At 50.8% G+C, this 26,976-nt stretch overlaps 13 protein-coding genes and 1 non-coding gene across 14 annotated transcripts; 8 read left to right on the forward strand and 6 right to left on the reverse strand.

Annotated features, from left to right (window-relative positions):
- Positions 1 to 155: 155 nt before the first annotated feature.
- LAESUDRAFT_651009 (uncharacterized protein) lies at positions 156 to 2,723 on the forward strand (the record flags this gene model as incomplete). Its single annotated transcript, XM_040904274.1, has 6 exons — positions 156 to 1,029; positions 1,080 to 1,503; positions 1,565 to 1,720; positions 1,770 to 2,480; positions 2,540 to 2,645; positions 2,697 to 2,723. 6 exons carry the CDS (start codon positions 156 to 158, stop codon positions 2,721 to 2,723), a joined length of 2,298 nt encoding a protein of 765 aa, XP_040765465.1.
- Positions 2,724 to 2,806: 83 nt separating this feature from the next.
- Positions 2,807 to 3,824, reverse strand: LAESUDRAFT_650906 (NAD(P)-binding protein; the record flags this gene model as incomplete). Its single annotated transcript, XM_040904267.1, has 4 exons — positions 2,807 to 3,206; positions 3,265 to 3,404; positions 3,464 to 3,506; positions 3,565 to 3,824. 4 exons carry the CDS (start codon positions 3,822 to 3,824, stop codon positions 2,807 to 2,809), a joined length of 843 nt encoding a protein of 280 aa, XP_040765466.1.
- Positions 3,825 to 4,515: 691 nt separating this feature from the next.
- On the reverse strand, positions 4,516 to 4,621 carry LAESUDRAFT_t42. Its single transcript has one exon. It is a non-coding gene; the product is annotated as a tRNA-Gln (tRNA).
- Positions 4,622 to 5,015: 394 nt separating this feature from the next.
- Positions 5,016 to 6,726, forward strand: LAESUDRAFT_650588 (kinase-like protein; the record flags this gene model as incomplete). The annotated part of the gene is made up of 8 exons (XM_040904256.1): positions 5,016 to 5,123; positions 5,177 to 5,299; positions 5,362 to 5,458; positions 5,515 to 5,620; positions 5,674 to 6,010; positions 6,066 to 6,209; positions 6,261 to 6,397; positions 6,450 to 6,726. The coding sequence occupies 8 exons, from the start codon at positions 5,016 to 5,018 to the stop codon at positions 6,724 to 6,726; spliced, it is 1,329 nt and encodes a 442-aa protein (XP_040765467.1).
- A 347-nt stretch (positions 6,727 to 7,073) lies between these two features.
- LAESUDRAFT_103790 (uncharacterized protein) lies at positions 7,074 to 10,644 on the reverse strand. The gene is made up of 18 exons (XM_040901166.1): positions 10,430 to 10,644; positions 10,366 to 10,375; positions 10,290 to 10,308; positions 9,890 to 10,238; positions 9,561 to 9,831; positions 9,407 to 9,511; positions 9,336 to 9,349; positions 9,198 to 9,282; positions 9,084 to 9,144; positions 8,998 to 9,036; positions 8,850 to 8,941; positions 8,636 to 8,797; positions 8,533 to 8,576; positions 8,466 to 8,480; positions 8,378 to 8,412; positions 8,187 to 8,319; positions 7,427 to 8,125; positions 7,074 to 7,359 (listed from the first exon to the last, which is right to left on the reverse strand). Exons 1-18 carry the CDS (start codon positions 10,568 to 10,570, stop codon positions 7,261 to 7,263), a joined length of 2,373 nt encoding a protein of 790 aa, XP_040765468.1. The 5' UTR covers positions 10,571 to 10,644; the 3' UTR covers positions 7,074 to 7,260.
- A 73-nt stretch (positions 10,645 to 10,717) lies between these two features.
- LAESUDRAFT_104031 (A1pp-domain-containing protein) lies at positions 10,718 to 12,477 on the forward strand. Its single transcript, XM_040901169.1, has 10 exons — positions 10,718 to 10,895; positions 10,964 to 11,118; positions 11,168 to 11,232; positions 11,286 to 11,297; positions 11,346 to 11,393; positions 11,443 to 11,506; positions 11,558 to 11,684; positions 11,740 to 11,847; positions 11,907 to 11,959; positions 12,013 to 12,477. Exons 2-10 carry the CDS (start codon positions 10,991 to 10,993, stop codon positions 12,062 to 12,064), a joined length of 657 nt encoding a protein of 218 aa, XP_040765469.1. The 5' UTR covers positions 10,718 to 10,895; positions 10,964 to 10,990; the 3' UTR covers positions 12,065 to 12,477.
- Positions 12,236 to 15,083, forward strand: LAESUDRAFT_103938 (general substrate transporter). The gene is made up of 17 exons (XM_040901168.1): positions 12,236 to 12,661; positions 12,728 to 12,743; positions 12,815 to 12,823; positions 12,893 to 12,996; positions 13,049 to 13,082; positions 13,138 to 13,174; positions 13,233 to 13,333; positions 13,388 to 13,418; positions 13,472 to 13,558; positions 13,609 to 13,671; positions 13,722 to 13,775; positions 13,836 to 14,082; positions 14,136 to 14,244; positions 14,296 to 14,521; positions 14,575 to 14,655; positions 14,713 to 14,821; positions 14,878 to 15,083. Exons 1-17 carry the CDS (start codon positions 12,616 to 12,618, stop codon positions 14,991 to 14,993), a joined length of 1,470 nt encoding a protein of 489 aa, XP_040765470.1. The 5' UTR covers positions 12,236 to 12,615; the 3' UTR covers positions 14,994 to 15,083.
- LAESUDRAFT_103934 (uncharacterized protein) lies at positions 15,084 to 15,977 on the forward strand. Its single transcript, XM_040901167.1, has one exon. It carries the CDS (start codon positions 15,173 to 15,175, stop codon positions 15,782 to 15,784), a length of 612 nt encoding a protein of 203 aa, XP_040765471.1. The 5' UTR covers positions 15,084 to 15,172; the 3' UTR covers positions 15,785 to 15,977.
- Positions 15,978 to 16,782: 805 nt separating this feature from the next.
- On the forward strand, positions 16,783 to 17,995 carry LAESUDRAFT_742824 (uncharacterized protein). The gene is made up of 2 exons (XM_040911216.1): positions 16,783 to 16,987; positions 17,048 to 17,995. Exons 1-2 carry the CDS (start codon positions 16,949 to 16,951, stop codon positions 17,951 to 17,953), a joined length of 945 nt encoding a protein of 314 aa, XP_040765472.1. The 5' UTR covers positions 16,783 to 16,948; the 3' UTR covers positions 17,954 to 17,995.
- Positions 17,996 to 18,399: 404 nt separating this feature from the next.
- LAESUDRAFT_651055 (nucleic acid-binding protein) lies at positions 18,400 to 18,942 on the reverse strand (the record flags this gene model as incomplete). The annotated part of the gene is made up of 3 exons (XM_040904280.1): positions 18,400 to 18,524; positions 18,590 to 18,692; positions 18,760 to 18,942. Coding segments are annotated over 3 exons (411 nt in total), but the record flags the coding sequence as incomplete, so codon positions are not given.
- Positions 18,943 to 19,308: 366 nt separating this feature from the next.
- Positions 19,309 to 21,073, forward strand: LAESUDRAFT_104112 (serine threonine protein phosphatase 2A). The gene is made up of 7 exons (XM_040901170.1): positions 19,309 to 19,477; positions 19,569 to 19,652; positions 19,732 to 20,031; positions 20,092 to 20,344; positions 20,401 to 20,518; positions 20,572 to 20,641; positions 20,695 to 21,073. Exons 1-7 carry the CDS (start codon positions 19,391 to 19,393, stop codon positions 20,695 to 20,697), a joined length of 915 nt encoding a protein of 304 aa, XP_040765474.1. The 5' UTR covers positions 19,309 to 19,390; the 3' UTR covers positions 20,698 to 21,073.
- On the reverse strand, positions 21,039 to 23,265 carry LAESUDRAFT_650965 (uncharacterized protein; the record flags this gene model as incomplete). The annotated part of the gene is made up of 12 exons (XM_040904271.1): positions 21,039 to 21,073; positions 21,130 to 21,154; positions 21,213 to 21,280; positions 21,341 to 21,521; positions 21,583 to 21,720; positions 21,774 to 21,959; positions 22,008 to 22,470; positions 22,524 to 22,722; positions 22,772 to 22,936; positions 22,993 to 23,053; positions 23,112 to 23,183; positions 23,230 to 23,265. The coding sequence occupies 12 exons, from the start codon at positions 23,263 to 23,265 to the stop codon at positions 21,039 to 21,041; spliced, it is 1,629 nt and encodes a 542-aa protein (XP_040765475.1).
- A 319-nt stretch (positions 23,266 to 23,584) lies between these two features.
- On the reverse strand, positions 23,585 to 25,419 carry LAESUDRAFT_698470 (CRAL/TRIO domain-containing protein). Its single transcript, XM_040906346.1, has 7 exons — positions 25,098 to 25,419; positions 24,821 to 24,840; positions 24,586 to 24,709; positions 24,375 to 24,535; positions 24,236 to 24,302; positions 24,156 to 24,180; positions 23,585 to 24,102 (listed from the first exon to the last, which is right to left on the reverse strand). The coding sequence occupies exons 1-7, from the start codon at positions 25,302 to 25,304 to the stop codon at positions 23,675 to 23,677; spliced, it is 1,032 nt and encodes a 343-aa protein (XP_040765476.1). The 5' UTR covers positions 25,305 to 25,419; the 3' UTR covers positions 23,585 to 23,674.
- Positions 25,420 to 25,573: 154 nt separating this feature from the next.
- LAESUDRAFT_650802 (uncharacterized protein) lies at positions 25,574 to 26,090 on the forward strand (the record flags this gene model as incomplete). The annotated part of the gene is made up of 4 exons (XM_040904265.1): positions 25,574 to 25,659; positions 25,718 to 25,755; positions 25,813 to 25,881; positions 25,969 to 26,090. 4 exons carry the CDS (start codon positions 25,574 to 25,576, stop codon positions 26,088 to 26,090), a joined length of 315 nt encoding a protein of 104 aa, XP_040765477.1.
- Between the last annotated feature and the right edge of the window lie 886 nt (positions 26,091 to 26,976).

Genomic DNA, 26,976 nt, shown 5'->3' on the forward strand with positions numbered 1-26,976 from the left:
TGAACGAAATACGAACTTGGTTCAACTGACGGCGACGCCCAGTAAAGCATGGGCGTCTAGCGTGCGTCATTTGTCTTCTTCGATTCTAGTCATTAATAACATCCGCCCACGTTAATGTTGACGTTGAACGTCGAGCATCAGCACCCTCCCACATTATGAGTGAGACAGTTATTGCGGTTCTATTGGCTACGTCCTCTGCGAAAGGTTCTAGCTTGGTATTCTGCTGGCCACCAGCCCCAGAGTCCTCTCCGAGGCTGTCTCGTCCTATACCGAACCACGACATCACATGCGCATACGGAGACAATCCCTGGCGCGCAGCTAACGCTTCGGAAAGCCTTGGAGAAGATGCGAAAGTCTGTCCAGATTCCGGGGACGATGAAGGGTACATCTGGAAAAGACCCAGTGTGGTCCGTCGCAGATCGGATTCCATCTCACACTCACGCTCTCATCCAACGTCAAGGCGGTCATCGCCCTCGGACGATAGCACTGACTCCTTTGGTCTGGAGATCAGCCCCGGGTCAGCAAGGGATGATGAATATGACGTTGTGCTGGGCTATTCGGGCGAGTTTCTTGCCGGCATGTTATGTCCGCAAAGCTCGATGTGCCACCAGAAGTTCGGCCTTGTCGTGGATGACCTCGCATTCATTGGCCATCCCGTCTGCGCGGAGCCAGATGGGACGTGGCGCTTTACGGGAGCAAGGCCGAAAGTCGTTCCTCGCGGCAGAGGTTCCAAGAAAGGCGAAACACCACAGCAAACGGAAAAGTCTTTGACTCCGGATAGAAGTGAATGGGCTAAACGACCGGTATCAAGCTCGTCATGGCTACAAACGTTCCATTTCGTCCTCGTTTTAGACCGTCCTGATCCGTATTCTTCTACCTCTGGCACCGTTTGGAAATACTTCAACACCATCTATGAACATATAGCATTCACTTTCACAGCTGTTCTTTATCAGGAACAGGTTCTGCATAACTTCGTTGAGCGTGAATGTGATGCTCTAGGCTCCTTGAAGGACGACTACATGAGACGAGGTTGGTAACCTCCATCACAGCCTGCATTTAAGGAGGATTGACTGCTACAGCAGGAGAGCCCTTCAATAACTACACGTCGGAAGCCCTTTTGGCATCCTCTGTGGCATCCGCGATGAAGGCAGTCTACGAAGCTATCAAGAGTGGCTCGCTTGCTAGGATAACGATACAGGACCTGACTTTGGAGGTGCAGCTCCCCCTCCATCTTGATTCCCTGCTGCATCCTGAAGATGACGTGGATGCGGATATCTATGATCAAGGAGGTGGATTCGATCTGCCGAATGAGTGGGGAGATGTAACGAAGAGACCCCCTACGTTGGCACCATGGAAGAGTCTGCTACGGTTGGACAACGAGAACGAGGACGAACGTGGCTATGATCTAAACATGCGACTTCGTTCACCAGATTTAGCCCCAGAAGACAGAGAGCTTGCGGAACAACTCATCAAGTTTTTGGATCTCGCATCAGTGACATTGTCGTACGTCCAACCCAACATGTTTTATTACCAGGCCACTCCTTCTGAGAGCATGATTGGCTAGTCTTGCCGACATGGGCAGCCTTCTCGATTGGGACCTAGAGAGTCAGGTATATCCCACGGTCCGCTGGCTAGTGAACCATAGACGCGCGAAAGTAGTCGATATTGTTCATCCCGGGTTGAAGACCATCTTCTCTGTGCCTCAGAAGTTTCCTGCGCCGTGCGTCCATCCATCATCCACTGACATACACCTTAACGTTATATTGCAGGCTACCTAGATTATCAGCAGAATTTGACCGTGCATTCTCCGACCTTGCGATACAGCCGCTCCCCAAGATTCTTTCCATGGTGTCCATAGCCACCCATCGGCAGAGCGCGAACCACTTCTACGCCACCGTGGTTCGCTCGAAGGAACTCATACCGCTGTATCAAGAGGTCGTGATATGGATGCTCAAGCGGGACCTGCTCATCACTCTGCATCTCCGCATCCGTATTGTTGCAACTGAGGAGCTCAAGGATAGAGTGCGCATGAAGTTCGAAATGGCCCGCGCAAAACGAGAGTACATACATGGACGCTCGATGAGCTTAGAGCGGGGGAAAGAGTCGCTGTCAGTAGGGTCGGCTGACACCAAGGGCACCCTGACAGTCAGTTCAGCGTCTGACTCCAGCAGCGGCGTCCCTTGGTTCTCTCTATCGCCGAGGTTCGCGCGCAAGGCATTCGGGAAGCGTTCCAGCGGGGGTCAGAATCCTATAGGCAACCCATCATCTCATTCGGATACCGAGAAGCTGGCCGGTGATGAGTACGATGATGATTTTGCATTGGAAGCCGCGGAGGAATGGGAAGACTGGTACCGGGGCGAGGATAACAACCCTTACTCGTCATTGATCAGCGATCCTGCCCGCGCAACGCGACTAGAGAGACTGTGGCTAGCCGCGATGTCAGATGGGAAGGACCCGTATATCAAGAAGCGATTTGAGTTGTAAGTGTTTCCCCACGTCAAGCACGCAGCATCGTCTCATACTACTTGCGTTGTTTAAGGATCAACCAATATTTTGACGGAAAATGTACAGACGATGAGATCCTATTCAGAGCTGAGATCTCGAGGAGACAGCTACGGGAAGTATTGCACCATTATGAGGAACACGTACGTGTTTACGATCAGGACTTTCGTTTTAAATGACCAATCTTGCTGCAGGTGGAGACGTTCCTGCATCCATCATAAAGGCTTATCTCTCGCTCAGGGCAAGCTCTGCCGACACACGTCTACTTTGTGCTTCTCGGAGTTCGCAACTTCAGGACATGCATTTATTCCTCTGGACTCTGATGTCTCCATCCGAGCAGTCGTTTCGCCTTTGTACAATCAAAGAAACTTTTCCTCCCGTTGAGATCCTTCCCTTCCTGAATGGGTACATCCGCCCAGAACCTCTCTTTCAGCACTACCGTGTCCTCGTCGTGCGCTATATCCGGAGCGGAGATGAAGAACGTCTCATGTCCCGACCACTTGCCGTTGTCTCCAGATACCGCGAGCAGGAACGCTTCTGCTGCCGAGTCCTCTTGCACGTATCCCCACAGGTCATTTTTCCTCCTTCCCGGGTCGCCGCGCTTCGCTGCATCTCGGCTGGGGCATGACCAATGCAATCGGAGGCTGGCGATCCGCATGGAAGGATGGCGTCGAACAATGGTATCGGCCTGCATTTCGGCAATCCTGGAGTGCAACATCAGCCATAAAGGGGGAACGTCCGAGCTGAAAGCTGGATAATTACACTTTGGAAAGGCCATACGGTTCGTCCGGATCACAAGGATGATCTTCATCTATCGGAAAGTATCGAAGCCTGGGCTGCGCGCTGTATACCAGTGGAATCACGTTCACCGATGACGCTTGGGCGATCCTGTTTATTCCGTGCTGTCTCAAAGAAATGATCATTCGAATTGGTCAGTCGATGGCGAAACTCAATATCTGACCTCAGCAGCTGATCGTAAGACATTCCAAGTGATGACAACGTTGCTACGGATGAAACGTGAGTCAACGACTCCTTTGTACGGTCTGACAAGCAGGGACCTACGTATTGTGCGTCTCAGCGACGTAATCTCCAGGGTTAGGACATCCAGCGAGCTGCACAACCGCGTCACACCCTTGCAACGCGTTGTACGCTCCTGCGTAATTTCGCAAATCAGTCTGGATGAAGGTGAATTTCGGATCGTTCTTGAACTCTAGATCTCTGGGCACATTGTCGATGCCGACGACCGAATGACCTCGTTTCAACGCCGCGATTACGACGCGCTGTCCGACGCGACCCGTGCAACCCGTGATGGCCAGTCTCATGAGCGCGATGCTCTCAGAGGTTGTGCGAATTGTGACCCAGGCATTTCTGCCTCAGCGGTGCAATATATACGATTCAGATAAGCCCTTCGTCATGAGGTCACGATTGCGGAGTATCCGGCAGGAGAGAGGTCAGGAGGTGAGAAACAACCAGCCAGCTTAGGCACGGATCGATTGACATCAACGAGATTCCTCCATCGCGATGCTAAGTCAGAAGTCAACGAATCTGAATGCGAAATGCGCGGCTCGGTATGTCTGGCTTGCTCGCTCGATATTCTTCGTCTTCAATATCCGACGAAATGCCCCATTCTCAACGTGACAGCCTCACGAGTCGGTGACGTCGCGAAATCTAATAAGGCAACAACTAATAAGGCAACAACAAGTACTTCCTGTACATGGCTGCTCATGTTGACCCTCCATTCTATGCTTCATTCTGCATTCCCCCCCTCTCCCTGCTGCTCTGACGCCGAGCTGTTTGACTCGTCAGCTTCTTCTCACTGTACTTTGGATACGTCACGGTTCCTGACTGGGATGCAAAGTTCTCTGACCTCTTTAAGCCCCTTGAATGACTTTGAGATTCAATGTGACGACGAAGATAAAAACAACGTTCAGGCTCGCAATAAGGTTCTACTCGACATTTCATGCAATGCCGGGTCTCAGAATTCTGAGAACTGGAAGAGACACAAAAATGATTAGGCCTAACCAGGAATCGAACCTGGGTTATGGGAAATTTTACAATGGTTATTGCTAATGCCCAATGCTCAGAATCCCATGTGATAGAACCGCTACACTATTAGGCCATGGCAACTGTAACCATTTAAAAAACTAAAATCTTATCAGTTCAAGATAGCCATCAAGACGATACACTGCCTCGACAGATCCATCACTCAGTGGATAATGATAGCAACGGGAGGATGCAACAGTCGGGCAGCCCGCACTCTCCGTTTTGCGCAGGCAATGTGAGGGAGGACAATGAAGAAAGCAGCAGGGTGAGCGCCTGGGCGATCGCATCTTGCGCATTGGACGAGCTTAAAGCGCACCTAAAGCGAGGGCTTGTTGTTCTGAGTTCGACCATGCTTCTGCCGGCGGATTCATTCTGTCGGCGCTACCTCGTTCTTTCTGGCCTGTCTTGTTCTTCGAGGCGATAAGTCTGTGTCCTCCCCGTTCCCTTCCCCAGCTAGTCCGACCTGTCTTATGGGCGCCGTCCTCTGCTGCTGCTCTCAGCCAATTGATTTCGATGGCGAAGTCGATCTTTACCATTTTGACCTCTTGAGGGCCGTCGGGAAGGGCGCCTTTGGCAAGGTACGCATCAGCCGTTCTGTGCTGGCACCGAGACGTCGCTGTAGCTCTCGCAGGTCCGCGTAGTCGAACACAAGCGAACCAAGAAACTCTATGCGCTCAAATACATCGATAAGGCCAGATGCATAAAGCAGAAGGCGGTGGCGAATATTATCCAGGAGCGTCGCTTGCTTGAGGAGGTATGGAAGATGCATATTTCCCTCACAGTAATTGGGCTCATTCACATGCGTTATGGATGCAGATAGACCATCCATTTGTGGTCAACCTACGCTATGCCTTCCAGGATGACCAGAATTGCTTCTTTGTGTTGGATTTGATGCTTGGCGGGGATCTGCGATGTGGGTCTTCTTTTGATCCCAAGACGGATGCATTATTGACTGTTTAACTTCGGCAGTTCATCTGGAGCGGCTAGGACGCATCCCAGAGAAGGTCGTGCAGTTTTGGACAGCAGAGCTGTGTTCTGCACTGGACTACCTGCATAGGCAACGTATCGTCCATCGGTGCGTCTCTTCATGGTTTTCATGGTTCTCGTAGATTCTAACCCATTTAACAGTGACATGAAGCCAGACAACATTCTATTGGACTCGAACGGCCATGTGCACATCACCGATTTTAATGTTGCGATCCACTACTCGGAGCGGCGGTTACATACGAGCGTCGCAGGGAGCATGGCGTACATGGCGCCAGAGGTGATCGGGAAGAAGGGCTATACGTGGTGCGTCGACTGGTGGAGCCTCGGCGTCGTCACATGGGAGCTGCTCTTCCGCCGCCGCCCGTTCGATGGGCGGACCGCAGACAAGATGAAGCATGCAATCATGAAGGACCCCATCCGATTCTCGTCCAAGGCCAACGACTACTGCAGTCTAGAGGGCCAGGAGTTTATCCGAGGGGTGCGTGGCGCTGTCAAGTCATGCGTACTTGCATATACTAACGTGCGCGTGCTAGCTGCTGGATAGAAATCCGAAGACGCGCTTGGGATGCAGAGGGAAGGGTCGAGGCATTCCGGATGTTCATGACCATCCGTGGTTTGCATCTATCGATTGGGATTGTCTGGAGCAGAAGAACATACAGCCACCATTTGTGCCTGATGTGCGTATTCTCGCGGTGCTCACGCTTTGCGCCACTCATCAGATTCCACAGATCAACAAAGCGAATTTTGACGTGTCGCATGAGCTGGACGAGTTCCTCATGGTCGAAAAGCCGCTTACGCACTCAAAACGGAAGGCTCATCCCGACCTCGAGAAAATGAAGCCGGAGCTACGGCAGCTTGAAGAGCAGTACGTATCCCATGTCGCATGCCATAATCGCCCTCTCTGACATTATTCACAGGTTCACAGTGTACGACTTCACGAAGCACAAGCGCCAGTCGTACTACCCACACAACGAGCCGATCACTACGACGGTCCATCAGTCGGATGCCGAGACTACCGATGTAGCTCAGTCCACTACAAACACGCTCCTGCCCACGGCGACGATCATTGAGCGCTCGCAGGCGAGCTCTCCAACGCCGGAGGACCAGGAGCATTCCATGTCCGGGCGTGAGACGCCGTACCCTCTGCGCTCCGAGAACCAGCGCGCGTCATTAGCGGAGCAATCACTCGCGTGATGACTTCGCCATGTCCTTCCCCTCTCTTGCACCCTGACTTATTCGTTTGCTGCATTCTCTTCGTTCTGATTTTGTCGATTGTCAGCTGGCTCTCTCCATCATTGCTCTCCTTGCTCGCATCAATCTCATTATACCGCCTGCTGTTGGACACTGCTCTCATCTGGATATCCTCCTTGCCAACTGTAATACCACGCGCATATCCCCCTTGTCTCGCATGCCCCCTTCTACAATTGTCACTCGTTTGCGTCTCTACTCCGATTCGGCACTAATATGTACGCTCACAGTGCAGAAGGGTTGTGCATTGTACTGGGCACATTTTTATTGTATTGTACTCTACTATATTAGTCCCACATCGTATTCTCGCTGTCGTTCTCTTGGCACAGGCTGCATTGTCCATTCCCTTCTATAAGCGCGCGTGCTCATTGACGGCCTGGATACACAAATGTTCTTTCGTATACAGCCATAGAATGCGTAATCACAAGTTTCCATGTCGTCGCCGTGCCATAGGGTAATACTTCTTCCTGAAAGGAACTGTCAAAGCGTGTCGTTCCGAGGGGACGAGTGGTACCCGGAGTCGTTGCGCATCCCCCTCGTGAGCGTCAACAACAGATTCTCGATTCGGGCCTGCCGGTTCTGCAATGAAGGATACGAGTGCGTCAAGCAAGGCGGATAGCATCGCAACCGGCCCTGCGGTACGCACCTGAAGTTCCTTCATCTCCTCCTTCAGCTGTTTCACAGGCAGATTTCGTACTTCTTCCAGAAGCGTCTCCATCTTCTTCACCCCGGCATCAATACTTGCACTGGCCGAGCTGACTTTCTCGAGCTGAACGGCCGACGCGCTTCCTCGCCCTGAGTAGAGCCTGCTCAGGGGACTGCGAGGGCCAACGGTGGGGACCTCCCCCGAGCTGTACGACACAATCGGCGATAAGGTGGCTTTTCTAGGTCGCGGCGATATAGTCTGCGAGACCCCCTCGCGCATGCTCCTGCTCCTTCCGAGGGGAGGGGACCTGGGGAGACTCGTGTGCCTCCTCTGCCTAGGTGTTTGCGGCTCGACCTCAATTACGGGCGTTTCCATAGACGGACGCGAATGATAAGAGGCAGTAGACTGCGGATGCAAGCTATCGTGGGAGGGAAATGCATGCAGACTCCCGGAGGGGGTGTCGTCCTCGTTCTCGTCCTCGGGAAAGAGCTCAGGCTCATGCAGAAGTTCGACATCGAAGATCGCGTCGTAAACGTCCATGGACCCTGACCCGAGCAGATCCAGGATCGGGATATGCTTCACCTTCCGAGTTAAGCGTGTATACAAGTTGTGCGCAGCATCCGAGCTGCTTTCCCTCCACTTGCGGCCCTCGGCGAGATACCGCTCGTAGATACTAATAATAATCAGGATCGGGAAGGACTACAATGGAAGCATAGGCATCAAAAGAGCAACGGCAGAAAACAAGGGCAAGCCACTCAACAGTCAGTCGGATCAAGAAAACGTTCGCGGTGTGCAGAGCTCGCGGTGTTGACACGAAGCTTAGAGGCCACAAGATCGCAAATGCAAGTAAATTGAACGGCGGCTGATAGCTGAAGAGCGCATCTGATTTGACGCTAGGCACGAGTCTCAACAATAAGCGATCAGATTCTCTTTGAGAGAGGATACTCTCACCCTTCAATAGTTGATATGGCGTACTGAAACAGATACTAGCGGATTGCGATTAACGTCAACCAATGGCACAACCAATATTCTGACCAACCTCTTGTTTAGCGTTCTACATCAGCATATAAGCACTGTTTGGGCGGTGGGGGTGACAACGTGCTCACCGCGTTGATCTGGGCGAATGTATTGGACAAGATGGAGATCAAAACTATCCCGGTGAAACAGTATCAAAATGGAGTTCCTTGTCCAACAGGCGGTCACACGCACTGGTCAGGAGGAGCGTGTTTGATAGCGCGGCAAACATGGTCATGAGGATCGGGCCGAATATCGGATGGAAACTCTCAGCCTGCCCGAAACTGAGATAAGTGTTTCCGAACCAAATCTGCACCATCAGCCATGCGATTCGTTTGACGCTCCAGGTGTCCGCAGCTGTGTGGCGATGAGCGGTGAAGAGGATGGACTTGGGCAATCATCAACATACCTAAGCTGTGAAGAGTGAAAAGGAGGCCTGAAAAGCATATTGCCGCGATTCCGATGAAGAATATGAAGTCCGCCATCATGGCGCGGAGAGCCCTGGGTGCGATCAGTGGGTTTCATTGGCTTTCTGGCCAAGAAAGCTAGGTACGCACAAGACTACAACGTTGTTAAAAACAGCGAAGAATGCCAGGCTACCGCCTCGTGAGTGAATGAAGAAGACACGCTTCAGTATACACACCGCGGGAAGAGAATGCATGCTCCACATGCGAGGATATCGAATGACATTTCGGACGCACCCGCTGTAGATCCCACAATTAGCAATGGCATGTAATGGGATATTATAACTACTAGCCATCGTGGTGTGTAAGTCCTCTGATCCTGAAGCCCAAGTATGCAAAGAAGATGATCACAAATGACGTATCAAAAACGTTCCACATCTATATTGCGGATAATCAGCAGCTCCTTATCCAAGAACCCAAAGAATTCGTACATTTGCGATGTATACTGCGAGTTGCATAATAGTCGACCAACTTTTATATTATACAGAACGCAACCACTTACTACTCCAACCATGCTCCCTTGAGGCTGTATATTCTGCAAGCGTAAATGCTGTAGCAAATATGATGAAAACAACCTCGAAGGCATTCATTCTATCGACGTCTTGGTCTGACGGAGTTGTTCAGTCAGGGGAGACGTTGAAACAATGAAGACCTACTTGATAGGCATAGCAAGAACGTTGTCAGGAGGAGTGCGAAGTTGAGAAACTCCAGGACAGCACCATACTTGGGCACACGGAGCCGGTAATGATCCAGGAATGGTGCTTTCCGATAATCGTACACCTCGATGGCACGCGGCTTATAGTTATCGGCGAGAATGGAGTGATAAGACGACATGGAAAATACCATCCTTCCGCCGTATATGTCGTTCACAACCATCTGAACTGCAGGTGAGGAGATGAATGCCTTGGATTCGGTTGCAATAGCCATCTGCTTCCAATCACCATATATGCCGAGCTCATAATGCACACGTTATAATGCTACGAACCTCGAGAGCACATTGCGGATCGAATTTTTCATCCAAGCCGAGGATGTTCCTAACTTCTTGCACGGTTTCGGGAGGCGCGCCAGCTAAAGGGCTCCAACTGGCCGTTAGAGTAGCTGCTAAACATATTCGCGTGGCGGCAAAGGTGTTCAGAAGTTTCATGGCCAGGATCTCGCACAAGCTGGCTCGAGAAAGCATCACTCCGGAGTACGCGAGATCCTCTTGGGCTGCAGACAGGAAATGGGAGCGAACGACGAAGCATGCGTAGACGACCGCCATGTTGTCCAACCTAGCATATTTGAACACCAGAGGACGCACAATAGCGAAATTGATATCTGAGGCTGTGAGCTGTCTGAGTGGTATTTCAGCTGCTAGCAATCCGTAGCTTGCTCAAGAAACGCACTCCCAGCTTAATGCCGTATCTGCAATCATTTATGCTATAAATTGGATTATTATGGGAAAAAAGTGCATGCACAGACCAATATCTTTCTGTATTAATCAGTTGCAGCTGCATGTGACCATAAATGATTATCAGAGACTCACTTCGACATCTCGTTTGATGCTGGGTATTAGCGGAAATACCTTCACTGCAGCTAGAATTTCCGAGGTGTGGCCAAGCAACGTTGCGGTCGATTGTTCTTCATCCATGAGTCCTTCGATGAATGTACTTGTCAGGCAGCTCATGCGGGATTGCTCGCTAGAAACCGTCCTTGAACATTCGGCGCGATGAAGTTGACGCTTGAAGATGGCGAGCCGTGTTCAGATCTACTTGTGATGAGATCCATCGGGCAATTGGGATCGGATCTTGATCTCTATCACACTCAGGCTGCCACGCTCTGCCATCTTGCCGTGCCGCCATACCCCCGCCCGATACCCATTCTCATTGTAGGCAGACTCATTCCCAATCTACGGAGAGAACCACCCGAAAGCTTCCTCTAACACGGGGCTTGAGCTTGATTTCTCGTCCCTGCGTGGCACGACTACGTAGTCTGTTTGACTCGAACTTGAGGTATGTGAATGAGCCCAGAGCTATCTGTTGCTGAACTTGCGGGAACAAATTGTACGAAAAAATCTTAGCTCAAACTCAACCCCACCCGGGTCGGCATGCCTGTCGGATTGTCACAGATCCCTACCCTACGCGAGCTGTATAGAGCATCCGTGCTCAAGCTGCAAGATGTCTCAAAGCTTCGCCACCAGCCAAGGGGTTCCCTGTTGGACCGTATATCCCTCTAGTGAGTATCGTTTCTGCTGTTATAACTGATGGTGAACATCTCGGATCAGCCAAGGAGACATTACGCAGTTGAAAGTAGATTGCATTGTGAATGCAGCAAACAGAAGTCTACTCGGTATGCACGTTCATTGCAATATTACGGAATACTAATCAACGTTTGCACTCAAGGCGGCGGCGGAGGTGAGACCAACCGAGATGAATCGTTCCTGGGCTAACAGCATCTCGTAGTTGACGGAGCGATCCACGATGCTGCTGGTCCGGAGCTACTGGAAGAGTGTGAGCAAGTGAGGGAAGATGCTCTGTGCTTGCATTGACGTTGCCACAGGCCGCACCCTCGATGGCTGTGACACTGGTGATGCGAAGATCACGAAAGGATACGAACTACCTTCGTACGCCGATGCTTCCTGATGCAGCAGGTCACGTCCTGAGATGGTAATTAGGAAATATGTAATCCATACCGTCGGCCCTGTGTACTCTTTTTCCAAAGCTGACGGGAAGGCTCAACAATTGGCATCGTGCTACAAGACGAGCTTGCAAATCGCAACGGAGAAGTCGCTGAAGCACATCGTGCGCGTCGATATCCAATACATGATTGTAGCATCGCTGATCCTTCCATCCTAAGGCATTTCCTTCCATCTCTACTGGTGTATACGGATATCCAATTGAAGACGCCACTCACATTGCATTGAATACCGTACGAGAGTTTCTAGACTCATCAGATGAAGATATCGTAGGCCACAGTCTCTGCACACATTTTATTCATGCCTTATCTGATCATATCCGTTTCAGCTGGATCGAGTTATATTCGTTGTATGGAGCAACACTGATAAGCATGTCTACGAGTAAGTGGTGATCCCTTGGCTAGCCGACACCCCCTGATGGGCTCGTTTATCAGGGATCTTCTTTCTCTCTACTTCCCTCCTGAAGCCAAGGAGCAGAAGGAGTAGAGAATGTTCAAAGTCGGACGTCACGTTGGAATGTTAATCAGACAGCAGGCAAAATAATTGTATTGTCTGCGTTCTGCGTTCACATAGTTGTTGGAGAGGTATGGCTACGCCTCCCCTCCGCCCCAAGCCTACTCTATTTCCCCGCAACTCCACTGCGGCGATCAAACATCAGAGTTGGATCCGACTCGGACATGTACCATGATTAGGACCACGCTTCTCGTTCGGACCCAGAGCGGCAAAGGCGGGCCGCTGTGGGCCGTGTGCAACATATCCCAGTCTGCGGCTTCTTCTTCTTCTACTGCACTCGTGACCATTCACTGCCCTATTCGTTTCTCGACTGGATGAATCTTAGGCCTGGTTCGTTACGCTGCCTAAGAAATAGGCGGCCATCATGCCTCGTTCCCCGGCCCTAGACTCCGAGAATTTTCCTGCACCTGGTGCAATCGGTGCATAATGCAGAGAGGCCCTGCTTTGCTTCGAAACCTCCTGCTTCCTTTTCTTTTGACGTCTATCACTACAACGTCGGCAGCTGTCTTTCAGGCTACGCTAGGATGGCTCGATTGTATAACATCTTCATCGCAGTATTTTGCGCCATTGGTGAGGATCTCTCAACCGTGAATAGATAGTTTCATTGACATGTTGACCGGACTTCCTTCATTGCAGGCTCATTTTTATTCGGGTAGGTCGACTTCACGATATCAACAAAATGAGCAATAGCTCTGATTCTTACTCTTTCTGGGTTGTCTGTAGATATGACAGGTCAGCGCCATTCACAGCTATTTACTCTTGTCTGTAAACACGGCGCCTCATATCCTGATTGGTCAAAAGTGGTATCATCTCCTCCGTCATATCATTCAGCCAGTTTGAGGACTTTGTGAACGATCCCGGGAATTATAGTAGTCTTTCTGGAGCTGTTGTCTCTACTTTCACCGGTGGGCTCTTTCACAGGCAGTCAACGTATGCCGCTGATATGTTCTCACTCAGGTGGATGTTTCTTTGGGGCTGCTGTCGCGGGATGGCACGTCTTGCGCATCTCTACGACCCATTGACACTGTCTCAACAGTTGATGACAGGACGAACGATCGCATCGGACGCAAACTTAGTATACAGGTAATTGTGATAGACATCATGCTTGCAGCTTGCCACCCTGACGGTATCCGGATCGCAGCTAGGCGCAACAGTAGCCCTCTGGGGATGTGCGATGCAAGCCGGTGCCAACAACTTTGCCTGCATGCTGATTGGACGTATCGTCGCCGGTTTCGCCATTGGGTGCGCATTCTTGCAGCTACTAAAGATATATTTTCTGATTTGGTATGCATTCAGCATGCTGTCGATGACTGTGCCCCTCTACAACGTATGTAGAGTATAGCGCTCTGACAAGTGTCGCTCTGAAGCGGACTGTCGCAGACCGAAATCGCGCCGCCTAAAATGCGTGGCTTCATCGTGGGTCTCGCACAGCAGATGCTCGGTATTGGAATGGTCGTGGCAAATTGGGTGCGAACTCTTATGTTCTTGCAGCGGGACTGTATGAAATGAAGTCTCAGGTTGGCTACGGATGTCAGTACCTCCCTGGGAATAGCAGCTGGCGCCTTGCCCTCGGCCTTCAGGCACGTCCTTCGCAGGCAATCTCTCTATGCCTTGTACTGACCTCTCCCAGCTCGTGCCTGCATTCCTACTTGCTGTCGGAGTGCAGTTCTGTCCGTACTCTCCGGTATGTACGCATCGGTGTGCTTATGAGAATGCTGCTGAGTGCACTTTGCATTGATTATAGAGATGGCTACTTGAGAAGGGACGGTACGAAGAGGCTCGTCTTGTCGTGCGCAAATTGCATGGAGCGAAGACCGCTGAGCAAGTGCAAGTCTCGGACCAAGAATTCTTGGAGATGCAAGTAGCCATTAAGGCGGAGATGGCTATCAGGACGAGGAGATTGAGCGACCTCTGGGCTACGGATGCAATGTTGAAGCGGACGCTCGTGGCTGTCGGAGTGCAAGTGTTCGGTCAATTCTCCGGGATCAACGGTAATATCTGGTCTGTCTTGAATCGCGAGATGAACCTTGCTGATTGGCTATAGTCATCAACTATTTTGGTCCTTCAATGTACAAGTCGCTTGGACTGACTGAGGGTCAATCACTGCTGGTGCAAGGTATCTACGGTGCGGTGGGTCCAATCACGAATTTCATGTCAGTATTCCTGTCACCGCAAAATTAGGCGTGCTGCTCACTATCTCTCAGCTTCATCACCTGTGTCCTCGACACGGTCGGTAGGAAGAAGCCGCTCATGTTTGGAGCGGGTGGCTTCGTCGTCACTTACTCGATTCTGACTGCGATCGTCGCGTGCTTCATTCCTGGCCAATCGGATAACCATCCTGCGCAGAGGGCTGGTATTGCGATGATATTCCTGACAAGTATAATATTTTCTCTTAGCTTTGGGCCTGTGAGCTGGGTGCTGGCGTCCGAGGTAAGTCTGTCGAGTCCGTCGCAAACGAAATACTCATAGAAGGCTCATTGTAGGTATTTCCCACGAAGACACGGTCCATCGGGACGAGTGTCGCCACATGTGCCAACTGGGCATTCAATGTCCTATTCTCACAGGTATATCACACCAATCAGCCATCCGCTCGGTGTACATGCTCAATCTGTATTGCACAGGTGTCTAATTTAGCTATCGAGAACATCAGCTGGAGATACTACATCCTCTTTATTTGCTTGAACTTTGTTGACTTTCTGATCATAACCTTCACCTTCCCCGAGACGAAAGGTGAGACCCGTGATGTTCCCTGCATATTGGACGTGGTCCTCAGTCGTGACTTGCAGGGAAAACTTTGGAAGAAATGGCAGAAGTCTTCGGAGATGAGCACGGACCAAGCGCTGTGGGTATTGAGTCCGGCTCGGAGAAAATGGAGCACGATACGAGGCACATGGAAGCGTAGCGGTATCTGTTTTCGTGGTATCTACGAGTTTCCGACATGCATTCACGAGCTGTACGTTACTTTGTAATGCGATGAGTATGAGCTCGCTCCCCGATTCCTCATGAGTCTATTTCTCTAACAGTGTAGTAACTATCGACAGTTGCCCGCGACCAGAACGAAATGTTTTTATCAGCATTTCAATGGTAACAGTTTGCCGAACCCCTCCACGCTTTGAAAGGCAGAGCCCGTATCGTGATTTGCACTGCGTCTTGTCACGATTGGTTAGATGGGACTCCACTGAGTTCAACTTTGTACGAATGTATCAGCCGAGAGGACCCGGGCAACTCCTATATAGGAGTGTCGCAAAAATCTTCCAAAATGAGCCTGAAATATGCAAACTTTCGGGCCTCCAGTATGCAAAGTGCCACCCTTCCCAGTTCCGTGCCGCTGTCACGACCAAGCCCAGCATGCTTCTGCATCGCTATTTCAAAGACAACGACGACCCCCGTAATGTGGAGTGCCGAGTATGCCACCTCCTCACTGGACATGGCCACATCGGCAGCTACTATCACCGCTTTGTACCTGAGGAGTCTACCTCCTGCCGATGCCAACATCCTGGCATCCAAACCCGCGACCACCTTCTTCTCGGCTGCCCGTCTTATGTGCACGCTCGACGGCACCTTTTTCGCCCCAACAAAGACCCGCGCATCCCGGACTTGTTTCGATTCAAAGATGCTTGGTCCACTCTGGCCGCTTTTCTTCGGGACAGCGATGCCTGGACCAAGGCATCTGTACTTTACGATCCTGGTTAGGTTCTGACTCGGACGTGATCTGTTCACACCTTTATATATGCTCCTACCTAGGTAGTCCTACGTCAAACTTGTACCTAGACACACCCCCGACCGCCTTCGGCGGTATATAAATTGTATCAAAAAAAAAAAAAAAGTATGCAAAGTGCGACAAGACCCGTGACTATGTGACGTTCTGTAATGATATGTCACGTCCATATGTCACGCTACATCAGAGTCAAAAACATACGGATTCGTTTGCGAGATCGCCCACTACTCTCACATAAGGATGTTGTGATAATAAAGAGGCTACATTGAGTGTGTATCAAGCTGATGTTTGTCGATACCATCATCACAAGGGGTGACATCTTGAAGAAAAAGTCACAAATGCATTCAATGTCATCATGAAATATTCTTTGTTGTTCATTTAGGATCAGAACCAGAAGGTCTTGATGAGCAAGCTGCAGATTCTGTATCTTCCAGATGTAAGAATACAGCTTCATGAGATTCAAGTGAGACTCAGGGGAAGGAGAGCTACACAAGTCGTAGCAGGAAATTAGGCTTGGATGTCACAAATCTGCATAACACGCGCATGTACCGTCATGATGATGGTTATCGGGTCAGGAAATTATTTATTTTATGTCAGTATATATGGCTACATGGTGGCCTTGTCGATCAATACCAGTGGTTAGCCACCCGGACATGCCTAAATCGAGAGGCTCTCCGACACCCATCGGGTCCCCAAATATGCTAAGTTGCGATAAGGATAAGGGACTTTTTGGAGCTTTTTGGGGCCTCCGAGGTCTGAAATATGCAATCCGCGACAAGGAAATCACGATTTGGGGCCCCTCAAATAAAATATGCTATTTTGCGACACTCCTATATGAGAGTTGCCCGGGTCCTCAGCCGAGTCCATCGTTCTGAACGCGTCTGGTGCAATGCGGTTGCGCGTGATCACATGACCGTTTTCTGATCTTAATTGGGTCTCACGAGATGCCGCAGGATGCCGCACCTTCGAACTTGAAGCTTTGAAGCCACATTGCAAGAAAACCAAGTGCTGGTGCTCGAGGGGGTTGCCTTCGCTTCTACAAGAAGCTTTCCATTGCTCGCTGGACATGCACTGGAGTCAGAGTCGTCCGGGGCAACTTGAAGGCTATCACTTGAGAATCAGCACGAGCAGATATTTGCATGATGGACGGATTGACTTTAGACAAGCTGCCAGTAGAGGTAGGTCGATTCAGCCGAGGCTTTTGCAGTCCCCTCATTAATGCGTAGTATCTATGTTAGATCTTGTATGACATCCAGTACACTGCGTTATCCTCGTCTTTACCTCTCACCTGCAAGCATCTCTACTCTGTTTTCAAGTCGGCACCTTACACGGTTCATGCAGAATACCTCGTTGGACGCTGCCTAGCAGAGGTAGAGCGACACCCGCGAGCCAATCCTGTTTCAACAGTCCTGCGATACCCTTTGTGCAATCAGAATGTCCTGCATGCAGTTCTTCGCAATCCCCATTTTCCTACTATGAACCTTGCCCACAAAATGATGGGTACAGAGCTCCCTAGACGTCTCTTCCGCAGTTTGGCTCCGCGATCTGACACAAACCAAGCTGAAAAACGCAAGAGAAGGTCGGATGAAGGTGGCGGTTGGACGGAAGGCGGTGAACCTATCCCCTTCCTCCAATACCTGTTCAGTCATGAGTCTATCCCACCACCTCGTCCTGATTCATTCGATGGGTACGCTCTTACTAAGGCCGTGCAAGTGGGGGACATCCCTCTGGTCCGATTTCTACTTGACCATGGAGCATCTCCGCAGCACAAGGACGGATTGGCCGTGAAGGTCGCCATTCGGCGGCAGGATCTGAGGCTCGTACGCTTGTTGATCGAGAGGGACGATCGGGTACGGGCAGAGAAGAGGAGGGGAACAGATAGTAGTAATCTTGGTGAAGGATCTCGACAAGCAGATGGGTCCCATCGCGCGGTAACAGGGCAGGGATCGGAAGGGGACGTAATTCCTCCGGAATACCGTAGCGTGAAGAGAAGAAGGCTGGAAGACAGGATCAAGCCTACTGTCGCGATGCTCAGAATGGCCGTACAATCCGACGCACGAGACATCGTCGAGTATTTGATGAAGGTGAAAGAGTGCGTCCCCGACATGAAGACCGTCCTCATGATAATGAATGGCAGGAAGTGACCCCGGGAGGTAGGCCCTGACCACCCAAAGGCACTATACCTATTCGCACACCTGCTTGTGAACACTAGTACTCAACATTTACGCTACCCACGAACGTTCATGTGCTATTTGTGGGATTTCTTTGCGATCATGAATATTAATACATGCACTTGACGTAGTTTCGTGGGCCTGTTAACATCGGATTCCACTCTCACATACAGCAGAATTAAGTGCACCTTTAGAGTAAGGAATTGCATAAATTCATATGTATAGTATCGTGCGCGTACAACGAAAACATGATGCTAGTCTAGAAATGAGAACACAGAGAAAGCGCAGTGAAAGTGCCAGATGGAAAATCTAGACGTCTGACAAGACCGTTCAGCACCGAAGCTAAAGATACAGAGATCCGCCACAGTGATGTTGTCCTATCCACAGCGATCAAGGATACAAGAGGACATAAGTACACCTTAAATCTCATCAATATCCACCTCGCCCTCGTCGCCGAACTCGAAGGTGCATTCACCCTCCTCGTCGCCAAATGTCTCTGTCTCGTTGATCTTGGCATTTTCGGGAAGCTCGCCGTACGCTTTCACTGTGGAATACAAACGGATGGCGTCAGTCGGTAAATACGGTCACACAGAAAATGATACAACGTACAGCTCCGAGCTTCGTCAGCGGTGTACTTCACAATCACATCTGCCTTGTCATCCTGGAAATCTCGCAAGGACAGGAGGATGATGTCTCCTTGATTAATCCAAACCTGTAAGCGCCGCAAAGCAGTGGAGATGTTAAGGGAGGTTCAGCGCACGTAAGTCGTACAGACGTACCTTCTTCCGCATCTTACCCCTGATATGCGCCAATCGCTTCTCACCATCGAAACATTGCGCCTCCAATCTCCCATTACCAAGCATCTTCGTCACTTGAGCGTACTCCTGGCCATCTTCCTTGAAGACGAGCTCGCGCTTGTCATCGTCGTTCTCATTCTTTCCACGTCTCCGGTTCTTTCCTCCCTATGAGACACAACATTAGTAATGTAATGAGGAGGGTCTATCCAGTGCATATACGAACCTTTCCCTTATTCTACAGGCAAATGGACCATCAGTACCATGAGGGCCACATAATTGTATGAGATTGACATACCTTTGGCATTCTGAGCGAGGTCTAAGCTTCTCGGCAGCAATAAAGCGCTGATTATGGCGTCCTGTTGGTCTTTACAACCACAAAAACGGGTACAGACGGTGATGGGTATCTGCAAGGAGTGGCAGCGGGCAAGGCGCTGCCGATGCAAGGGAGTCAGGACTTATATAGCAAGCGCCCAGTCAGCACGTCACATGTATGATCACAAAAATCGGTCACGCTGTGACGGGTCCATCATGCGCTGACTTTGCCCGCATTCATTCGTCCCTCAACCCAATTTATCTGTCTTACCTCCCCTGCCACATCGACGCGCAAAACAACATGGAGCAGGAAATTGACGCTTGGATTGCACAGCTCAGCCAATGCAAGCAACTATCTGAGGCTGATGTCAAGAAGCTCTGCGACAAGGTATGTGGAATATAGCGGGGGTCGCCACCTCGGGACGGGTTGGCATTGCCTAGCAGCTTACTGGTCGGAACGGTGCTGAACCTATCTACAGACTCGAGAGATCTTGATGGAAGAGTCCAATGTCCAGCCTGTGAGATGTCCGGTGACTGTCTGTGGAGATATTCATGGGCAATTCGTGCGTGTGCTATTACAAGATCGATTGCTATGTCGATGCGCTGACACGCTCCCGCAACGAACGCGCGTTGCATATCCAGCACGACCTCTCAGAGCTTTTCCGGATCGGCGGGAACTCACCAGACACCAACTATCTTTTCATGGGTGATTACGTCGACCGAGGCTACTACTCGGTCGAGACCGTCACTCTGCTCGTTGCCCTCAAGCTGCGCTACCGCGATCGTGTGACCATCCTACGAGGGAACCATGAGTCGCGGCAGATCACCCAGGTGTACGGCTTCTACGACGAGTGCCTGCGAAAGTACGGGAATGCGAATGTTTGGAGGTACTTCACGGACCTCTTCGACTACCTCCCACTTACCGCCCTGATTGAGAATCAAGTAAGTTATGCTCTTGCCTGTACATGCTGTCGGATACTGAAGGGATGCTGCCCGTAATAGATATTCTGCTTGCACGGAGGTCTCTCACCGTCCATTGACACCCTCGACCACGTTCGCGGGATCGATCGTGTACAGGAGGTGCCTCACGAAGGGCCAATGTGTGATTTGCTGTGGTCTGATCCCGATGACCGATGTGGGTGGGGTATCTCGCCGCGTGGAGCAGGATACACTTTCGGTCAGGACATTAGCGAGGCTTTCAATCACAACAATGGCCTCACTCTGGTCGCGCGGGCGCACCAGTTGATCATGGAGGGTGCGTGCTGGTATCATTCGCGGATCGTACGAATGGTCATTCATGATTTCTGTCAGGATACAACTGGAGCCAAGATCGGAACGTTGTAACAATCTTCTCGGCACCGAACTACTGTTACCGATGTGGAAATCAAGCAGCCATCATGGAGATGGATGAGAAGCTGTCGTATAGCTTGTACGTGATTTTCTCGAATGACTGGAGATGCTTGTTGATCAACCTTACAACAGCCTGCAATTCGACCCTGCTCCCCGGGTGGGCGAGCCCCTTGTCACACGGCGTGTACCGGACTATTTCCTTGTACGTCTCTTATACACCATCATCTGCTCACCAGTTGATTGCAATCCTTGCAGTGATTTGCATTTTTTTCAGTTTCGTACAGTTGACGTTCCACTTGATACAATGCATCCGACCGTTGCATATTATGTGTAGCTAGCTCATCCAGATAGCCCAGATGATACCATTTACAGTGTACATCCTAAAGTTTGCTTCGCATAAAATGCAAATGAACCTGTAAAAACCGTGTCGAGAACTGATTCGAGCTCAAAGAAATTCGCAGTGAATGTATATTATGATAGCTACCTGGTGCACGATACATGCTCTTTCCGATCACTCTGCGATGACCAAGCAGTGAGAAGGCCTCAATGCGAGCATGGAGCGTCACATCCTTTCACTATACTACTACATGTACTGTGAACTAGTCCTCTGCTTCTCCAGCAGTGATTACATCGTCTGAAACACGAAGCATGTCAAAAACAGTGATGCAGTAGAAGACAGATGAGACTGACCTATCTTGAGGACTGCCCGAACAAGCTGAATGAGACAATGACATTAGCCAAATGTCCGATAAAACAAACATTCGAATACAAACCTGCGTAGCGAGCAAGTACTGCTGACGCTTCGCGATCAGCGGATCGTAAACCCACTGATTCTTCATGTCTGTAACGTGTGACGTGAGCGACGAATAGGGATCTCTAGGACATAAGTCGTGGCACTCACCATTGTCGCCCTTGCCAAGGCAATCGATACCCAGTGCCGAATTGCCTTCTCTCACCTGTCGACTTTTGACTTCCGCAAGCGTCTCGATGGGTGAGAGACCGCTGTTTTCTGCAAGAGCGAGAGGGATCGCGTCCAGCGCCGATGCGAATGCGCGCATAGCATATTGCTCAATAGACGGGATCTGGGAAATATGAATGACGTTAGTCGCTCACGGTGGTACAAATAAACGACAGCAAGCGCACCTCATCTGCAGCCTTCGCAACTGCCAGTGAACAGCTTATATCGGCCGCGCCCCCACCATAGACAACCCGATTGTCGATGACCATGTTCCTCACCGCGCAGAGCGCATCATGCAGGGCGCGCTTAGCCTCATCGACGATCTGACCACAGTTCACTCAGGTAAACAATTTCATTGTACAAGTCTGAAACATACCATCTTGTTGCTGCCCCTCACGAAGATCGTTACTGTCCGCGGGTTTGCACACTTCTCGATGACAAGCATCTTGTCACGCGTTGTGCCAAAGGAAACTTCACGGACGATGCCTGCATGGCCGAGCTTCTCCGGAGTGAGATCTTCGAACCTCGGCACGATACGTCCATTTGTGGCAATAGCAATAAGCTACATATTACGTGTTAGATGAATCACACATTAGCCCACGCAGCTTACCTCAATTTCCGGGCCTCCTACCCATCGCACGGCGGGCAGATCGTTTTGCATGAGCAGATGATTCGCCTCGTCGTCAAAGCCCCATTGACAAATCACCAGATTCGCGCCGCTATCCTTGACAAGCTTGATCATGTCGTGGAACTTGCTCTGCTCGTACTCTCGCAGATGCCGGTACTCCTCGACAGAGGTGATGTCGAGCTTGTGCTTCGTCTTTGGTCGTGGTGGCTCAAACGGACATGTGAGGATGGCGATTTTCGCGTCTGTTACGGTGTGCGGCATCTGTGGGTGAGACATGTCCTTGTCGACAAGCACACCCTTAATGAGCGTCGTGTCGGCTAGTGACCCGCCGACCTTGCCATCGACCTTGATGAGGTCGAAGGGTACGTCCTTGCGCTCGAAGTCGGCGACGGACAAGACAGCTTCCACAGCGATCTCAGCAAACTTCTCATTCTCCTTCGAGACGCTGCATAGGACGTCAGTCGAACAATCCTTAGAGACTCAGGAGACCAGACGAACATTTTGCTGCCCAGACTCGTTTGCGCCGTCCTGATAAGATTTGACGTGTCGGATGGGGAGAACTCAACGGTGTCGGAAATTCGATCGAGGTGCTCGACTGCGACAGCACAAGCCCTATCGAACCCGTCCGCGATCCGGATGGGATGGATTCCCCGATCCAGTAATCCTTCACTCTGCTCAAGCAGCGCGCCCGCAAGGACTAGAACAGCGTCAACAGAGTTTCACAGGAGTGTGAAAACTACACTCACCGACTACACCGGTCGTGCCATCCCCGACTTCATCATCCTGACTCTTCGACAACTGCACCAAAAGTTTCGCGATTTGGTGCTCAACTTCCATTTGACTCAATATTGTTGCGCCATCATTGGTCACCGTGATATCGCCGTCCGGGGAAATGAGGATTTTGTCGAGGCCTGTAAGGCAAGAACACGTTCAGAATGCAAGTACAAGCTATTGGAGCCGCACTCACCTCGCGGGCCCAGAGATGTTCGTATAATGTTGGCGACTGTACGTGCAGCCAAAATATGTGACTATTTCCGTTCTCTCATGAGTATCGAGTATATAATTCCGAGGCGAAAGAGCTCACACCTTGATCGCTTCTACACCATGGCTGCGAGTCTTTTTGGCTTGTTCTCGGAGAATGATGAAAGGACGACCATACTGCAAAGCATCAGCAAGACGCCTTCACGACGGTTGGCAACCATACCTCGTCAGTGGCGTACAAAGCTTGAGGTTCGGACATGTTGGAGCCTGAGGATATGAGACGCGGCTCAGAGACTTGTGCGGGCCCGTCACTTCCAGTGACGTGCCATTTGAGGACGGGTCACAGCGTAACAGAGCGTAACGCAGTGTTCTTGCGCGCGCTTCGGCGAAATATGGCATTGTGACCACTGCCACTTGTGGCCCCACTGCTTGAAGCCAACCTGGGACAATACTTAAAACTAATCTGCCTATGAAGCTCCTTTCTCATCTCGAGAGATAGGTTCGAGTCTAGATGAAGTGATGTGACCCAAGATGCCAAGAATATATTCCTCATGCAGATTATCACACCACCTATGTCTACGCCCAAGTCCGTGAGTAGTATTAGTCCAGTCGATTAGCAACGAGAAGTAAATGTGAGTCAACCTTCAGTGCATCTCTGGCACCTAGATCTAGTATGCTTCAACGTCCACCTCGACGTTCGCCTCCACCTCCACCTCCACCTCCACCTCCCGCTCAGCACTCTTACACATATCATCACCAGGACGAGTATTCACCTCGATCGCGCACTTCACGTCCCACTCCTTCAAGCCCACCTCCCCGCCAAGCTCCCTCCACGTAGCCATCATCTTCTCTCGTCGCTCCGTACACATCCTGATCAACACCGGCCAGTAGCGGTCGTGCTGGTATTCAAAAACGCAGTCACCGTTCCACTCGCTCACGAGCTGATCGGGGGTGAATAGGCCTTCCTTCACGCATTGTGGGTTGAAGTGCATCTTCTCGCGCGAGACGGGATCGATGAAGGGTGAGATCACCTTAAAGAAGGCGTTGACCAGAAATGGGACGTTGGTGATGAAGGCGCGCCCGAGTCGTTCAGGATCTATAGGATGATCTTATCGAAGCAGCACAGCGAGAGGAAGACCAAGGGCGTACAATGGTTTTGCATTATATTGAGGGTCTAAGGGAGAGCCTTAATACCGCCTGGCAAAAACGTTCCATAAAACACTGCTTACATTACGTGTTTGTGCGAGAGACGGATTCTTGGCCTTGTCAGCGAAGTCAACCATCAGAGCGATGTTCCTGCACAACCGCACGAGGAAAGTAGTTAGTTAGTTTTGCCATAAAAAGGGCCATGCGTTGGGATGAACGAACTCGACACCCGGGCCCATCAGATCAATCGCGCGCTCGAATATCCAGGTCAGATAATGCATCTGAACAATGCTCTCCTCGGTATTCTGCCTGCTAGGGCGCATGTAGAGCGCCGGTCGTCCGTCTACGTCATATCCGAACAGGAACATCTTCCCGGTCACCGCCTGCAATTCATAGTGAGAATGCATATCTGGAATTGCGAAACGCTACTCACCTCCGGCTCGACGTGCTCAGCCGTGATCAAATCATAAACACCGTACTCCCGACGCCAAACGAGCGTCTCTTCCAGACGCTTGATGGCAGCCTTCGTTGATGACCATTTTGTTGCACGGAGGTATCTGTATACACGTTAGTCAAATGTGACACTAACCACCAGCGGTTGAGGATGCATCGCGGAGGAAAGCCAGAGAGGAGAACTACCGCTGCTCCCGGTGTGAAAGGAGCCGTACCTGAGCATGCATTCGCAAGACTAAAGGTTGCAGTGAGTCATTGAGCAATGGGTAATATAATCGAAAAGATGCAAGATGCGCGCCAAGTGACGATGCCGACAGCAATGTTAAGTGCAACTCGATGAATCCTATGTAGCAGCCTTCCAGATATTCCCACAACGTCATCAATTGTTGCCGTATATGCAAACGCATATATATATATATATATGCGAGAGAGTAACGACTCCAGACATCTTCCCTCGCACAATGTACAGATCGAGATGTAATTTACACGTACCAGCCAGAACTTCTCCTCTTCTCTTAGTTCTCCCTGCTCCACTTTGGGTAAAGCATACTCCTCGCTTTGAAAATGAGCCAGGACTCCATCGTACATCTTTTGATGCTCTGGTGAGAGTGTCAGCTGAGATGGGGGCTGCGCGAGCTTCTCCGGGATGTCTGGTACTGGGAGCGGTTCATGGATGACCTCTGCCTTCTCTACGGTCATGTCGGTGTCAAAATTGATGAGAGACTAGCAGACAGGAAAGAGATAGATGCCACGAGAGTGTACGTGAAGCCTGATAACGACCAGCTCGTCGTTCGACGGCAGTGGCCTACTTAAGAGGTGGCACCACGGTGGCACGAGCTCGATCTTCATTAACACGGTCACATGAATAGGAAATCTGGGGTAGGCGCTTAAATCCAATGCCGAAGGAACGCTCGCACTGGCAGGTGCCTCACTCACACGAGCACTCCGAGCAGGTCTCGAACGCACCCATGATGGCGAGCAAGCCGACCCGTCTGCGGGCTCTATCTCTGTACAAGGAGCTGCATAGACTGGGAAGAGATTACCCTGATCCTGCGTAAGTAGAGATCGCCGCTCAGGAGCTTCGAGCCGAGGTTTCATACAGGTGTGGACAGGTATAACTTCCACGGGAAGCTTCGTGGGCTGTTCGACAGTGCGTATCAAGTCTTCTGAGTATTTGATCAGATCTGAATGACTCAATGACCTCCAGAGAACAGGGCTCTGGAAGATCCCAAGGAGATTGAGAAGGCGATCAAGCTTGGGGAGTACATTCGTAATGGTGCGTCCAAGTCGGCCCATCGCTCCAATATCTGGTCCCCTCATACGCTACTGCGAATCGCATGGTAATTTGTTCTTTGCTCTCCAGAGACCCTTGCTCTGTACAAATTGCGGAAATATCGATACCTCAAGCGGATGTATCCAGAGCATTCCTTCTCTGACTCGTTCTCGGAGACTTTGGTGCCTCAGCCATCGCATTCATCGCATTGAGGCGTCGAAGACTAGCGCATCATCCCATCTTGTCCATGTTCCGACCTCCGGGCACCTTCAGCTTGCTGGTATACCCTGGTATACCCGGCCGACCCATAATACATATGCACTATGCATACATTTCCATGCGAGACGACCTCGCCAGCGTCTCTCCCTCCCAGACATCGATTTAGCAGAGCAAGTTCTGCACGTCATGACGCCTTCGTATCAGAGGATCGGGTGACTACTTTATTGCCCCGGCATTGTCTTATAACTGCTTTTTATTGTATCATACTCGCTGCATTTACGACCGTAGCTTAGAACCATAGACTGTCGGGATACAGAGATCGTTAAGTTATCCTTATTGCGCAATACCACTGCTATGAAATGAGACACAGCACGCACGTCGCAAGAGCAGTTCCGCGCGGGATTGATATCGTGCCCCCTCCCCTCGTTCGCAGCTGCATTCGCATTCATGTATTGCCGCATGTGGCCAAGGTGCGGTAGCCACGAGTTCTGTGGTCAGCATGCACAAACGTAATCGACACCGTGCTGCGAGTGGCTCAAGTTTTAGATGCAAGCGAGCGTCCGCACGAGCGAGGATGGAACTATGGCGACAAAATGCCGCATGCATTAAGCACTCATGCACGCCAACGTGTGATTCAATCCTTCGTAGTTGACTAGCCTCGCGTGGCCCGGCGGTGAGCCAAGAAAGCTACGGCGCGAGCTCTTATCTCAACACCTCAGCTCACACTTGGCATGGTTAGCTGACACATCGGGTGTTTTGTCATTTAATCCGGGAGAAAAGTACAGACAAAATTTGAATTGACCAATGAGATTCGCTACAATAGTACTTTTGTCCCGGATTAAATGACAAAACTCCCGATGTGTGAGGTGGACGCTTCCG

This window comes from Laetiporus sulphureus (genome assembly GCF_001632365.1).
Source record: "Laetiporus sulphureus 93-53 unplaced genomic scaffold LAESUscaffold_14, whole genome shotgun sequence".
In the NCBI taxonomy this organism is placed as follows: Eukaryota; Fungi; Basidiomycota; class Agaricomycetes; order Polyporales; family Laetiporaceae; genus Laetiporus; species Laetiporus sulphureus.

Coding starts and splice junctions, on each gene's coding strand:
- LAESUDRAFT_103934 (XM_040901167.1), top strand. CDS start 15,173: ATGGTAACAGTTTGCCGAACCCCTCCACGCTTTGAAAGGCAGAGCCCG.
- LAESUDRAFT_698470 (XM_040906346.1), bottom strand. CDS start 25,304: ATGACCGTAGAGAAGGCAGAGGTCATCCATGAACCGCTCCCAGTACCA. Junction 24,536..24,585: donor CTGAGCACGTCGAGCCGGAG/GTGAGTAGCGTT, acceptor TATGAATTGCAG/GCGGTGACCGGGAAGATGTT. Junction 24,181..24,235: donor CTCTCGCACAAACACGTAAT/GTAAGCAGTGTT, acceptor GCTCTCCCTTAG/ACCCTCAATATAATGCAAAA.
- LAESUDRAFT_103938 (XM_040901168.1), top strand. CDS start 12,616: ATGGCTCGATTGTATAACATCTTCATCGCAGTATTTTGCGCCATTG. Junction 13,419..13,471: donor TGACTGTGCCCCTCTACAAC/GTATGTAGAGTA, acceptor GGACTGTCGCAG/ACCGAAATCGCGCCGCCTAA. Junction 13,559..13,608: donor GAATGGTCGTGGCAAATTGG/GTGCGAACTCTT, acceptor ATGAAGTCTCAG/GTTGGCTACGGATGTCAGTA.
- LAESUDRAFT_103790 (XM_040901166.1), bottom strand. CDS start 10,570: ATGAGCTGCCTGACAAGTACATTCATCGAAGGACTCATGGATGAAGAA. Junction 9,832..9,889: donor ATCCGCAATGTGCTCTCGAG/GTTCGTAGCATT, acceptor GATTGGAAGCAG/ATGGCTATTGCAACCGAATC. Junction 9,145..9,197: donor AGGACTTACACACCACGATG/GCTAGTAGTTAT, acceptor TGGGATCTACAG/CGGGTGCGTCCGAAATGTCA.
- LAESUDRAFT_104031 (XM_040901169.1), top strand. CDS start 10,991: ATGCCTGTCGGATTGTCACAGATCCCTACCCTACGCGAGCTGTATAGA. Junction 11,685..11,739: donor AGAAGTCGCTGAAGCACATC/GTGCGCGTCGAT, acceptor TTCCATCCTAAG/GCATTTCCTTCCATCTCTAC. Junction 11,848..11,906: donor ACTCATCAGATGAAGATATC/GTAGGCCACAGT, acceptor TATCCGTTTCAG/CTGGATCGAGTTATATTCGT.
- LAESUDRAFT_742824 (XM_040911216.1), top strand. CDS start 16,949: ATGATGGACGGATTGACTTTAGACAAGCTGCCAGTAGAG. Junction 16,988..17,047: donor TAGACAAGCTGCCAGTAGAG/GTAGGTCGATTC, acceptor TATCTATGTTAG/ATCTTGTATGACATCCAGTA.
- LAESUDRAFT_104112 (XM_040901170.1), top strand. CDS start 19,391: ATGGAGCAGGAAATTGACGCTTGGATTGCACAGCTCAGCCAATGCAAG. Junction 20,032..20,091: donor CCGCCCTGATTGAGAATCAA/GTAAGTTATGCT, acceptor TGCCCGTAATAG/ATATTCTGCTTGCACGGAGG. Junction 20,519..20,571: donor GAGAAGCTGTCGTATAGCTT/GTACGTGATTTT, acceptor ACCTTACAACAG/CCTGCAATTCGACCCTGCTC.